General features: G+C 46.4%; 1 protein-coding gene across 2 annotated transcripts in view; it reads right to left on the bottom strand.

Annotated features, from left to right (window-relative positions):
• LOC115171382 (E3 ubiquitin-protein ligase SMURF2-like) overlaps positions 1–15,131 on the bottom strand; it is a 56,112-nt gene that overhangs the window by 23,561 nt on the left and 17,420 nt on the right. The window contains exons 2-5 of one of the 2 annotated variants that reach the window (XM_029728138.1): positions 8,412–8,450; positions 6,682–6,790; positions 2,229–2,362; positions 665–730 (exon numbers count right to left, since the gene is read on the bottom strand). In XM_029728138.1, the coding sequence (XP_029583998.1) occupies positions 665–730; positions 2,229–2,362; positions 6,682–6,790; positions 8,412–8,450 (348 nt within the window). Of the gene's footprint in view, positions 1–664; positions 731–2,228; positions 2,363–6,681; positions 6,791–8,411; positions 8,451–15,131 lie in introns of those variants that run through there. The other variant, XM_029728139.1, reaches the window with a different exon arrangement.

Below are 15,131 nucleotides of genomic sequence, written 5' to 3'. Positions count from 1 at the left end.
TCCTCCTTTCTTTTTGAAGACCAGCCGTCTGCACTCTGACAGTGGCCTGACCAGTCCCGAATCCCAGTTCTAGAAAGGACCCAAGAAGTGAGTGGAGGGCATGTATTAATGCTAGACTCTATGTCTTCTGTAGCTAGCTAACCCTGGCCTCTCTGCCACCACCCAGGCTGTTCAGTGCCCATGTTGGTGGGTCAGAGGTGAGGTGGCGTGGCAGCGCTGCTGTGACTGTCTGTCACCAGGCCCTGTGGTGCAGATGGAAGTGCGGGCCGTCTGAAGTCAGAGGGATGTGCTCATCAAGTCTGGTGTCAGAGGCACGGCACGCTCAGTCAGAGGCACGGCACGCTCAGTCAGAGGCACGGCACGCTCAGGGGCAGCGCTCAACGCTTTACACAGCAACGAATCACTGGGAAAATAAGTCCCCCTGCAGGCTCAGGTTACTGGAGGGAGCCTACATGGTGTTGGGAGGGTTTCTTGTTCTCTTTCCTAGTTCTCTTTCTATGCGTGGTGGTGTAGTGAGGTCTTATCAGCATTATAAAAACAACTGTGGTTAGCCTGAGGTTCTAATAATGGAGTGGTAACACTTCAGGTACATAACAGTTTTACCTGAATGTACGTGAGTGTGTGGTGAATGTCTGTGTGGCCTGCTGGTCACCGCTGTACTCACCCACTATCTGACCCCTCACTGTGTCACTGTCATTGAGGCCCAGCTTGTTCATGTCCAATCTCTGATCTGTGGAGGAGAGAGAGGAAGGAGGAGAGGGAAGAAGAGAGGAGAGAGAGGAAATAGGGATCGATCACTGTCTGAGAGACATGTAAACTAGCATGTGTTGGGAGGGTTTTTGTCCCTGCAGACAAGTCCCTTTGCTCTGTATCGTTTACATCACCCACAGTCAATTCCTCTCTCTCTCCCCCTCCCTTGGAGGCTGGGTATGGGATATGCACTGGAACAGATGGTCTGTGGAGTGGCCATGGGCCGTAAAAAAATCACTGAGCATCGGTACCGAGCAGCCTGCAGTTCACTACAGAGGTCAAACATTTGACAAATCTCTGCACAAAGCCGGCACTATTCCACCCAGACTGAACATGGACATGAACCCCTGCCAATGTCTGGAAAGTCTTTGTCTACGTTCTTAGCCCAGGCTGAAAAACAAAACAAAAAGAAGGACCAAAGAAATGTCAGGAATACCACGCTGCCTGCAGACATGAGAAATGCCACTATCTGTTCACTGTTGTCTGAGTGTCATGCAGAACAGCTCAGGATGTGCGTCTAGACTAAACAGGGACCAAAACATGGTCGGTCAAACCATTACAAGACTGGGGCAATGAGCGTGCACACAAACCCAAAGCCCCCTAAAACGCCTGTGGACAGGACACAGTGGAACAGCTGCAAAAAGCACAAGCGAAAGAATGACAAACATACACTTGAATAAGACAACAACCGAGAGACATAACAAATCTATGCTTACATTTAAATAGCTGTACAATTATGCATGTCTGAGTAAAATGACCGGTTGTCTAGATTTGCAGACCGAGATAAACGGAGGTTAGTCACTGTGGCGCATGCTGCCAGTCTATGGGACAGACGAGGGCATGAGGAGGGGGGAATGAGAGGAAATGCAGAGGCAAACTACTCACAGCTGAGGCACAGGGTTCGGGTTTTCCAGGAAAACAAGTGGCAGGGGCTTCTAGGAAAAGCAGTGGGATTTTGTCCTTTTTCCGTCTACAAGACCGTAGCAGGCCTATCAGCATAGTATACATACAGTGGGAGGGGGAGGCCCTTTGGTAAAGCCATCACTGGGTCCCTGCATGGCTGCCACTGCTGCGTTGGCTTGGAGCGCCAAGCCTCAATCTCATTTAGCCATTCGCTTCGGACATGACACGTTTAAAGTGATTGTGGGCTGATGCTGATCGTCTTTTCCTGTTCTGGCACTGCAGAATGTGACCCCTCTCACAACCTGATCTGTGCCCTGTCAGGAATAGGGAGAGAGTGTGCGCACTTGTGAGGGTACTGCTCAATGTGTCACTGTGACAGAAGGGGATTATTAGCCTGTGACTCCGCTAGCCTGTGACTCCGCTAGCCTGTGACTCCGCTAGCCTGTGACTCCGCTAGCCTGTGACTCCGCTAGCCTGTGACTCCGTTTGTGGGACAGACAATGGGTCACTACACAGACATTACCTCACAGCATTAAATACACACACGCACACTAATTCAATCAGGTAGTCCTTACAGCCGGTGTCTTTGAGGCGGTTGATGGCGTTGGATAGAAGGCGTACACAGCCCAGGAAGCCAGCCCCCTGCTTCTTATGGATCTTCTTGTGGTTCCACACACTGATGGTGATGGAGTCAGACTTGCCAATATATCTGAGGAGAGAAGAGAGTGACCAGTCACTTCCAATGTAGTGTAGATGTTACTAAAGCCAGTGTGAATGCACTGTTCCAACAGGCCAGTCTTTGCCTGGATGTCCCCGCTGGGGAGGCACACATCCGCTCGGGGCTGCCTGTCACCGCGGGCTGTGTCCCCACAAGAACACAGTCAGGATGTGTCTGAGAGGGATTTTCCGCAAGGCGTCTGTCAATGTGCGACTCCCGACCCCAAGAGTCGGGGTACGAGACGGACGAATGCAGACAGATCCTGTGAGTCATAAATCATCCAAAGGCAGCCCTTCGAACCCAAAATCACCCGGAGAGGGAGAGAGAGAAATGAAAGAGACAGGGAGGAGGAGAGGCTGAAAGAGAGATAGAAAGAAGGATATTGTAAGTGAGGAAAAGAAGGAGAGAGTGAACAGTTGAACCATGACATTACTCCCTGACTGCCTCTGCTATCACTCTTAGGTAGTGTGTGTCAGTCGAGGCCTGGGTATTAAACTCACACTACGTGAACCTGACGTGGCACATCTGTTCGGCCCAGTACCCTTCCTCAGTGTAAAACTAATCATCCATAAAGTTAGCAGTCTGCATCCCACTATAATTATCATGCTGCTTACCGAAACTAAAGGGATGTGAAACAATGGGGCTGTGAGTAAGATGTCTGGACATTTTGAGTGGAAGCCAAATGCCTGTCTGGGGTGCTATCTGAGACCATTAGAATGCAGGACAGATTTGTAGGGGGGAATTATTACATCCAACACAGATCTGGATATGATTATTGTATCAAATAATAAGGGCAGTAGACTAGACATTGGATTAAGCTTTTCAAAACAAGATACAGTATGTTTACATACACTATACACATGTCAAACATACCAAACTCTCTATGATTACTTGTAATAGATAAGAGTTTCTCCTCTTAGGCCATCTCTATGTTATGTCTCTGGTTGGTTGAGGTACAGTATATGGCATATTGCATGGCATTTGGTGCTAGGCAGGCCAGGCTGTCACACTTCCTCAGCAGGCAGAACAGGACCAGCTGGGCCCTGGGGACACTACCGCCACCTGTTCCCCCAATCCCCATAGCAGCAGAGATGGGACAGAGAGGGACAAGGGCCTGGGCCAGGCTATGGGACCACAACACAGCATATGCTATGCGATTCATCCAATAAAATTGAGGTTACCACATCAGTCACCGGCATCATTAATAAGTGCAACATCCACGCTGAGCTTAAGGTTAGAGCTGCCGGTTTCAGGGAGCAGGACAGTATTCCGGACGCTTATAAGAAATCCGGCTACAACCTCTAACGTGCCATCAAACAGGAAATTTGCCAATACAGACTAAGATTGAATCCTACTACAACGGCTCTGACGCTCGTTGGACGCGGCAGGTCTTGCAAACTATCATGGGGTACAAAGGGAAACCCAGCCACGAGCTGCCTAGTGACATGAGCCTTTCCAGACGAGATAAATGCCTTCTATGCTTGCTTCGAGGCAAGCAACACTGAACCATGCATACAGTTCATTTACTATAGCTCAGCGTTCAACACCATAGCGCCCTTCAAGTTTATCACTAAGCCAAGGACCCTGGTACTGAACACCTCCCTTTGCAACTGGATCCTGGACTTCGCGACAGGGCCACCCCCAGGTGGTGGGGGTAGGCAACAACACATCCGCCACGCTGACCTTCAACACGGGGGGCGTGCTTAGTCCCATCCTGTACTCCCTGTTCGCCCGCTACTGCATGGCCGCGCACAACTCCAACACCATCATTAAGTTTGCTGATGACACGACGGTGGTTGGCCTGATCAGCGATGACGATGAGACAGCCTATAGGGAGGAGGTCCGAGATCTGGCAGTATGGTGCCAGAAAACAGGAAACGGAGGGCCGAATACAGGAAATGGAGGGCTGAACATGCCCCCTTTCACATCCACGGGGCTGTAGTGGAGTGGTGGAATTATCATGGTCCACACACGCCAACACAGTCGTGAAGGCACGACAACACCTCTTCCCACTCAGGAGGCTGAAAAGATTTGGCGTGGGCCCTCAGATCCTCAAAAGGTTATACAGCTGCACCACCGCTTGGCATCTGACTGCAAGGCGCCATCCAGGACCTGGACGTCAGGGAACTCGGCCCCAGTGATGTACTGGGCCGTTCACACTACCCCCTGTAGCACATTGCGGTCGGATGCCAAGCAGTTGCCAGTCTTGGGAAGGCCTTCAAAATTGTCAAAGACTCCAGTCGCCCAAGTCATAGACTCTCTGCTACTGCACGGCAAGCAGTACCGATGAACAAAGTCTGGAACCAACATGACCCTGAACAGCTTCTACCCCCAAGACAAATAGTTAACCAACAGCTACCTGGACTACCTGCATTGAGCATTTTTTCACAACTCGTTTGACTCATCACTTACGCTGCTGTTACTGTTTATTATCTATCCTGTTGCCTAGTCACTTTATACCTATGTACATATCTAGCTCAAATACTTCGTACCCCTGCACATCGACTTGGTACTGGTACCCAATGTATATAGCCAAGTTATCGTTACGCATTGTGTATTTATTATTACTTGTCTATTATTTCTCTATTTTCTTTCTCTCTGCGTTGTTGGGAAGGGCCCGTAAGTAAGCATTTCACTGTTAGTCTACACCTGTTGTTTTCGAAGCATGTGACAAATAAAATGTTATTTGACATATTCATTAACATATTATACTTCTTAGTATAAATGTAGTTTGAAGCGTGCTGAACAAGAAACTGATAGGTTTGTCCCCTGGTTTGTCCCTAATAGGGCTACAGAGCCGTATTACAGTCCAGTCTGTCTGCTCCACATACTTTAACTGGGCTGGATAGGAGTCGAAGAGAGGCAGTTTGCCAGCGAGACACAGTCTGCTATCCTTGGCATACAGGCCACTTCCGCAACAATGCTGGCTGGGGTCAGCGGTCACGGGCCAGTCTGTTGGTCTGACCACTGACAGCACCACTGAGGAGGCCCTGACGTGTCAATGTTGCCATGAGCACATACACTTCCTCAAGCTGTGCACATACAACCAATGGAAAAAAGCTTTAGTGCCAACTAAGCAAAGGCTTTTCTGGCTCTGCTGAGCGTGAGAACCAGGTGTTTCAGACACCATTTGAATAGGTGCGAGTGTGCTCAGCTACCCTCAGTCAATTAGACTCCACACATTGAGGAGAGTCCACGTGCCTTAGCATGGAGTAGTAATCCTTAACCCTGACACACAGAGGGAGGGCACCTAAAGGTTTAACATAGTCATTAACAGGAAGAAACACAGGCAGGTTCCAGTTGAAAAAAAAAAAGTAGAGAGTTGTGTGTGCGTGCGTTTGGCTCCGTCTTGGGAGCACACAGGTTGATGTCCTCCCATCCATCACCGTGTCCTGCACTCTCTCTCCTCCACAGTGGGACTGACTGACTGACTGACTGAGGGCTGTGTTTCCCTCCTGTCAAACGGGACATGAACAGCTAATTAAACAGCCATGTTGGGAGAGGGTCTGGTATCCTGAGCAACCAAACAAACGGAGACATGTGCTTCCTCTTTCTGTTAGCTACGCGTGACGGCTGGATAAACACTGGGCAAATACTGGAAACTTTCACCCCCCCCTCTTTTTCCAGGTTGTTTTCACAAGACAAGCAGTCTTTGGGAAAAGCGACACGGGTGCAACAAGATATGCACATATCTCTGTCCAAAAGGTAAAAGGCTTCTGAGATTAGTTTCCCTCCCCACGGTTCAATTTAAATGTTTTTCTTTTTCACGTTAACTACCTCAGTGGAGTTGTCATTGCTGGCCTACCGATAAGTGAGAGGACAGACATAAACACAGCTTACTGTAAGGCATTCAGATCCTGCAGAATCAATGTCTGACACATCCCTGATGTATACTTGGCACATTGGAGTTGGGTGAGGGAATGCGTAGATCACAGGAGGTTGGTGGCGCCTTCATTGGGGAGGACGGGCTCATGGTAATGGCTGGAGCGGAATAGTATCAAATACATCAAACGCATGGTTTCCATGTGTTTGATGCCATTCCAGTCGCGCTGTTCCAGCCATTATTATGCGTTGTCCTCCCCTCAGCAGCCTCCACTGGTGTAGATATAGCATAGAGGGCACTGGTGATAGTTATAGAGAGGGGCCGCAGTTCAGCAGAATGCTGGTTCATTACTAAATCAGCAGGTTAAGGTAAGGTTTCTGTTAGATACACGGTTTCACATCTAGTCACAGCTGCTTCTATATGGATGGTATGTCAAGCACAAGCTCTGCGCTATCCATTATGTTAGCTGAGTGATGAAGGGACTCACAGGTCGTAGTGCTGGTTCCACTTGGGGTCGAGGGTGTTCTTCACGGTGTCTGTGGAGTGACACTGTCCTGAGCCGTCCACCACCACTTTGGCAAAGGGATCAGGGAGGCCTACAGGGGAACACACACACACACACACACACACACACACACACACACACACACACACACACACACACACACACACACCAACCATCAGCACACTGGCCTGGCCAAGGACAGGCTGTACTAGGAGAAAATGTTACAGGCATCACTCCATCATTATTTGATGATTTCATTATGCAGATGGAAGTGAGACTATCTGGTTTCTGAAAGGGGGAAAAGAGGTCATTTGAAGAAAACGACTTTTGATGAATAACATTCTATGACAGTCTAGGAATGGCTGATGTGTGAATCTGATAGTGTGACTGAACCTGAGCCGAGTGACAGATATCTAGAGATACGGGTGGAAATGACATTGACACTAATAGACAGACCTGAGGGACCTGTTGGATGAAATTTACCTGCACATAGCCTGGGTGTGGTGGACACACAAGCTCACGGACACACACACACACACATATGCCATGCAGGCCCACACAAACAAAACAAAACTGCACTTAGAAATACATCTCTCCGTATACATAAACACACTATCCCACAGAGACAAGCCTGCCTTGCTGCCACACAAGGCAGAGTTCTCTCCACCCAGGCCCTGACTGAGTGAGTGTTTACTCAGCCCCTGAGTGCTGGAATGGGAGGAATGGGCACCAGAGAAACCACCTGAGTGAGGGACCGTAACACACTCACTCTCCATGACAGCCTGACCCAAACACACCCAAACACTGGGGCCACTATGTACACCTAGCACACACTGAAATGCTGTGCTGTTTCACTCTGAAATGGACTAGCTTTAAATGACGGTATAAACGTTTTATTGATATCCCATACTTAACCTCTACAGAATTGCCCCAATTAGGCACATTTGGGCAGACTTAATACAACATTTTGAACAGAAATGCAATGGTTCATTGGATCAATCGGAAAATGTGCACATATACTGAAATTGCGCCTAACCTGGAAAAATACATTGTGACCCTTTTCAAGGAAGAAAAAAAACGTGTTTTTTTCCTTTGTATTATCTTTTACCAGATCTAATGTGTTATATTCTCCTACATTAATATCACATTTACACAAACTTCAAAGTGTCTCCATTCAAATGGTATCAAGAATATGCATATCCTTGCTTCAGGTCCTGTGCTACAGGCAGTTAGATTTGGGTATGTCATTTTAGGCGAAAATTGAAAAAAAGAGTCCGATCCGTAAGATATTTCAGACCTGTGTGACTCAATGCATGAAATGTGAATGAAACAAAGGGAATAATATAGTCCTAGTTTTATTAGTAGTTTTATTGGCTAATATTGATAATAAGCTACATCATTGTGACGTGGTGAGTTCATCATTCTCCCCACAAACATATCAGCAGTAACATTACAGGCTACTAACCCTTTCCTCTTTGCTGGTGTAGTGTAGTGGTTGGTTAAGTGTGTTAGCATGGCGTTCTGCTGGTAGGGAACTCTAGCATCAGGCCCTCTTTTATCAGCTCAAACTGGCTCACATTTCACATTTCACACGGGGGATACATATCTCACACTGCAGACATCAAAGCCCTCAAGCCCCCTGACTATGAAACTATAAAGCCATTTAACATGGAGTCGAGGATCAGAAACACAGCTTTCACTGGGTTACTTACGAAAGAAATCTTTCTTCACCAGGTTTTTGGCGCAGAGGACTGAAAGAGAAGAGGAGAATGAGGTGTTATTTTTAATCGTTGCAGATAGACACATATTACACACTGACAGGCTGTTGTGATCGTGTGGTTACATCACTGCCAAGGGAGAGGTTTGTGCAGGGCTGAAGTCATACACTGCTGCTCAGGGAACTGAATCGAAAAGCGCTCCATCTTGGATATGGATAGCCTTGGCTACATTACATAAGCAGCAAGATCATTTCTTCTATAATGTGTAATGTAAGACAAGTAATGTGACTTTCAGGTGATAGAGCAAACACATGAACATATATCTTTAGCCAGACTGGATTGTGCCAGACCCTATATCTCTACATTTGAGTGTGTGTACTGATCATAAGCTGACAACCAGGTGATGACTCAATGACATGAGGAACTCTCCTGTTCCGCTCCAGAAAATAGACCAACATCAACATGCTTTATAGCTATAGTAGTTGATTAACAGCAACTCAACCAAGAAAGTAACTTGACGATAGTGCATATGGGCACTTGTTGGCGACATGCTGAATCATAGGGCATTCGCACATGAATTCAATACGAACTATTAAAAGGGAGGGGCAGAGCAGTAGATTGGACAGGTCCCCAGTGAGAACCATGAAGGGGCTGCTGAGGCAAGAGGCAGAGCCACTTAAACACCCTCCACTGGGCCTGGATGAATGGCCACCTGGGTGTCTGGAGCCACCGACACACACTCAGTCACTTACTCAGCCATGGCCAAAGCCCAGTCCCTCTGGTCCGCTTCAGTACAGACATAGGCAAGAATGGCCTTTCTATTGTACTTCAATTACCTTTGTGTATTTGGTCTATGTATTTTTTGGGCCATCCCGGTCACATCCCACTGATCAAAATCCACCCACTATCCTCACTACCACCGCCATTCAATACCACCCCCATAGACGCCAGCTGCGGTGCGACAGCCGTCCATATTTGCCATGTGTGTCGATTTCAGATCTTTGAGAGATGAAATCTGTATCATGTCTGGCGGGCCCCGAGGCCGTTTGTGTGTCTTCTCTCTACAGAGACCCGCTCACATGCAGGTGTGTTCAGACTTTACTTTGCTAAAACAAATAAACAAAGGCAGACCCATAGGGGCAGACAGCAGCCTAAGCCATTGAATCTACAACCACCGCTATTCATCTGCCCCTCCCCACCCACCCACAGCTAAACACAGGGAGAACCACAGTGCTTACACTGCATGTGAAACATAACCTGACTCCTAAATCAATTTAGGTCTGAGCTGAAACAACGTATGAGAGGGAACAGAACACCATTTAAGAGTGCCATGGACTGAATTAAACACACAAATCACAGACCGCAGTGTGAAACACAAACATCTACACATGGTGTTTACTGATACACTCAGCACACACAAAGGGTTTCTGGGTTTAATGAAAATTACACCATTAAGATGGAGAAAAATAGGTCTTAACCGAATCTAAACCCTCTTGGGGGATGGGAAGGGAGAACATGCTCGACAGACGAGGAAGAATTTCTTCCAGCAAACATCCCTGGGAATGTGTTCCGTTCCAGTGAAACCCACCTCATTACTCAAACATCTGGTATGCATCTCTCTCTCTCAGTCAGTATCACACACACACTGTATGCCAGTCATCACACATACCACAGGCCCCTGAAAGGGTCCACAACACCTCGCTCTGCACACCCGCTCTAGCTCCAGTGATCTAATTCATTATTTACAGGCAGAGAGTAGTGAGAGAGAGAGAGAATGTCGGGGTGTGAGGTGCTGTGAGGGGGAGAGGAGTTGTAAGAATCAAGTGACAGCACTCTGTGGTATCAATATTCAGGTCTTGCTTCTTTTACATCCAAATACGGGCAGAACGACATACGCTGGGTCCTGAAAACTAGCTACATAGTGCGTTTCTCAAAAATAGATGATTAAAGCAAAAGAAATTCACTCTCAAAGCGGGTAATTTTCTGTATTTTCACAGCTGCAGCGGAGCAAAGGTACAGGAGATGGACATGAACAGTTAAAACGTTACAGGGAGTCCCAGTGAGAAAGGGCAATGGTGAGTCTCATATAGCCAAATGTAAACTGGGAGAGAGGAAGAGGGAAGAGAGAGGAGGCCGGTGACACAATAGGTCTGTCTGACTGTGGTAGAGAAATGACACGTCACAGAACACCAGAACTTGCAGTAATGTCCCTCTGACCGGGACATGAAAGAAAACCAACGGGCCTTCTGTAAGCATACATTAAATCTAGCCATCAATACAGCAGGAAAACAACACTACACTTATACATGTAAAATATAGAACAGGCCGAATTACAGCCGAGCACAGCGGACCCAAGACAAAACCACTGAAATTACAGAGATAAACAGACAATGGCAGCAGAGAAGCCAATGATGAGATAGACTGCAGCATGAATGGAGCACCGGGCAGCAATCATCATCCAATGTAAGCCAACCATCAGAACATGAGAGGAGTTCTCATTACTAGGGCCCTATAAAATCTGCCACAAGGAGAACGGGGATGGAATCACAGTATCCAGACATTAAAACAGAATTCAACCATATAAATTGTTTTATTGAACTTAGTAGGGAATCAACTAAATGTATTGAAAATTCATTAATTTGAGCAAGTTTATCATACATAACACATGAATAGAATATATCAGTGATATGTATTTCCTGCAACTTTCTGAAGAGTTAACGAGAATTCTGTGTATCTGTGTATGCACAGTGAGCACGTCTACCACTTTGTGTAGTCGTTAGCGATGATGCTAATGAAAAGTCTTCTGGTAGATGGAAAGGCTTTCCAAAAAACCTTCTCAATTAAATGTTAACTACAAAATAACCTATGCTTAAATGGATTATTTGCATCAATCTAGTGGGTATTTATTCCATGTGTAACTCTGTGTTGTTGTTTGTGTTGCACTGCTTTGCTTTATCTTGGCCAGGTTGCAGTTGGAAATGAGAACTTGTTCTCAACTGGCCTACCTGGTTAAATAAAGGTGAAATAAATAAAATAAAACATTTGTTTTGCAAATTCTACCATCATACACCACAAAAATAACACTAAATAATAGCCTCTTGCTATGTGCTACACCCCAAAATCTACATTTATAAAAGATGTCACTGACCTCAAGTGGTCTCCTGATGTGGTTTAAGCATTGTTGTGGACTTACAACATCCAATTTAGTTGTTTTTCTATTTTTAAAAAAAGTTTGATTTTGAGAGTAAAAACCTGAAAAGAAACAGGGGAAAACAGAAACCTTGAAAAACTTAACTGAGAATATGGAATCAGGCAAAAAAATAAAACAGATTTTCTAGGGACCTACATTACATACAGACAAGCGTAAACTCAGACACCATGGGCCAACTGCCTCTCCTTCAGTCAATATATAGCCTAACCACCAATATAAGTGGTAGGATAGGCAGGTCAATGTTATGCAGGTATTGAGCAGATAGTCTGACTGATCACGTAGTAAACTAGAGAGTGAAGACTGGCTGTAAACTATAATGATGTACACATATTTCCGTGAGTCCGGCCCTGACTGTCTGATGGGTTTCCCTGGAGAAGGGCAGCTAAATGAACCTACCGTGGCTAAACATGGCGGGCTCCAGATAATGTGAGCACTGGTTGACCCCAGGAAAGGGAACGCCGTGGTCAGATCGGGCTCTATGCCAGCGGCTCAGCAGGCTTCCCCCTTGGATGGATGGACAGACTGACTGCAGTAGGAGCCCGGAGATGGACCTGCTAGACGGTACACGGTGTCCCGGTCCACTCTTCCGGGGTGTCACCCCTTACGGGACGGAGGGCTGAATTGCTCGGCTCTGCTTTATACTTTTACAGGGAGAGGGTTCAGTGAGTTATTGAATCTTACATGAACACAAAGGGTTATGGGACCCTTGGTTTGTACCTCACTGTCACTCCTTCTGGCCACATTTTGGTTTGTTAGTGATTTCTCAAGGGCTCTATCCCATGGTAGCTGAGCACTTGCCTCTTGTGTGTAAATCTGAATGTCAAACAGCCATGCTCTTAAATGTTTCCCCGATGATGGTTGTTTAATACTTCTCATGGTGTTACATACACTACATGACCAAGAGTATGTGGACACGTGTTCATCGAACATCTCATTCCAAAATCATGGGCATTAATATGGAGTTGGTCCCTCCTTTGCTGCTGTAACAGCTTCCACTCTTCTGGGAAGGCTTTCCACTAGTTGTTGGAACATTGCTGCGGGGTCTTGCTTCCATTCAGCCACAAGAGCATTAGTGAGGTCGGACACTAATGTTGGGCGATTAAGTCTGGCTTGCAGTCGCCATTCCAATTCATCCCAAAAGTGTTTGATGGGGTTGAGGTCAGGGTTTTGAGCAGGCCAGTCAAGTTCTTCCACACCGATCTCGACAAACCATTTCTATATGGACCTCGCTTTGTGCACAGGGGCATTGTCATGCTGAAACAGGAAAGGGCCTTCCCCAAACTGTTGCCACAAAGTTGGAAGCACAGAATCGTCTAGAATGTCATTGTATGGTGTAGCGTTAAGATTTCCCTAGACTGGAACTAAGGGGCCTAGCACGAACCATGAAAAACAGCCCCAAACCATTATTGCTCATTCACCAAATTTTACAGTTGGCACTATGCATTGGGGCAGGTAACGTTCTCCTGGCATCCACCAAACCCAGATTCATTCGTTGGAGTCCCAGATGGTGAAATGTGATTCATCACTCCAGAGAACGCATTTCCACTGCTCCAGAGTCTAACGGCGGCAAGCTTTACACCACTCCAGCCGACGCTGGCATTGTGCATGGTGACCTTAGGCTTGTATGCGGCTGCACAGCCATGGAAACCCATTTCATGAAGCTCCAGACGAACAGTTCTGGTGCTGAAGTTGCTTCCAGAGGCAGCTTGGAACTATGTAGTGAGTGGTGCAACTAAGGACAGATTATTTTTACATGCTCCGCGCTTCAGCACTCGGCAGTCCCGTTCTGTGAGCTTATGTGGCCTACCACTTCACGGCTGAGCCATTGTTGCTCCTAGACGTTTTCACTTCACAATAACAGCCCTTACAGTTGACCGAGGCAGCTCTAGCAGAGTAGAAATTTGATGAACTGAAAGTCACTGAGCTCTTCAGTACGGGCCATTCTACTGCCAATGTGGATCGATGGAGATTGCACGGCTGTGTGCTTGATTTTGTACACCTGTCAGCAACGGTGTAGCTGAAACAGCAGAATCCACAATTTGAAGGGGTGTCCACATACTTTTGGTGAGATAGTGTATTTACAAGTAGTTTCTAAATAGAAAATAACTGATGGAGGATCTGAATGTTGAACAAGGAAGAGAACTGTGGGGGACAGTCAGAGAACCATCCTGGAGAAAGAGAATGGTTGCACATCCCATCTCACCAACACAGAATTTTGCATTAAAACGGTCCATAAGCAACTGAAGAAACATAGCAAACACCATATCGCTGACAGAAATATATTGGCCATATGATCCAACCTACGGAACACCCCCATTTAATCTACTTTCTGTCACGATAGCTTTGTTTAATGACATAAAGTTAAATGATTGTCCCCATTTCCTGCCAGCACACAGAATTCTTCAAATGTATGGGTTTATAGGAAGTCTGTCCTGATGACAGGAGCCTTCCCTAAGAAAAGAAACCGGCCAGCTTGCACCTACAGGGCGGCATCGTAAATCTATTTTTATTGGTCACGCCGGGCGCACTTTCTCATACTCACACACTGACAAATATATAGCTCTCTCCATCCAGGCACATAAACATGGCCACACACACACACACATTTCAAGCATTTCGCTACACCAGCAATTACATCATGTGACCAATTAAATTTGATTTGATTTGACACACACGTAAATATAGAGAATGCAACATCATGGGCACTTGCACAAACAGACACAAAAAGCGCTACACTCATAATCCTGGGGAAAAAATGTAGAAAACATTATTTTGGTTAGTTAGAATCACAATTTATTTCCCATGTCCACTTTTAACAAAATGCTGTTCTCAAGGAGTTGCGATGTTTTGCACAACCGAGTAATGTATTTGCCAAAGTGAATAAGGGTGAGGAGTTTGATTGGGAGGGAGCTAGCTGGAGAGTCAAAAATGGTACAAAAAGTGACAATTCTAACCAATTCCACCTTATTACCCATGTGGAAGGGTTTTGACTAGATGGGATACAGCTTTTGTCATATTTTTCGTAACAGGTTAGGAGAACTTACACAAAAGGTTAGGAGAACTTATGCAGCAGGTTAGGAGAATTAGGTTAAGGTTAGGAAAACTTTTCTACTTTTGACGTTCATTTGGCAAAAGCAGTTTCCCTTCTAGCCATGACTATGCGGAAGGAAAAATATCAGCCTTGTCCAAAACCCACCCCTGGTGCAAAACTCATTTCCCAAACATTTCTCACCCTGTCTGCCCCTACTAAACACTCCGGAAAAACATCACGTAACCCTCTGCATCTCGGCGCATCTTAAATCCTCAGTCGCCATAGCGACGGCGGTATCGAGTCAAGGCTGAGAGAAGGGTCTCTCTGTGTGTCTGTTTCTCATTCTGGTCGCGCTGCCGGCAGCTCAAAGACCCAACGACTGCAGTGTGACTGACAGGGAGGAAGGACAGCACAATTGAGCTGCTCACAACGGGAGAGGAGTAGGCCAATGAGTGTTGACATTTAAAACTAT

This window comes from Salmo trutta, chromosome 32 (genome assembly GCF_901001165.1).
Source record: "Salmo trutta chromosome 32, fSalTru1.1, whole genome shotgun sequence".
Classification (NCBI taxonomy): Eukaryota; Metazoa; Chordata; class Actinopteri; order Salmoniformes; family Salmonidae; genus Salmo; species Salmo trutta.
Note: the sequence above shows the minus strand (reverse complement) of the source record. Positions and strands in the feature narration are given on the sequence as shown.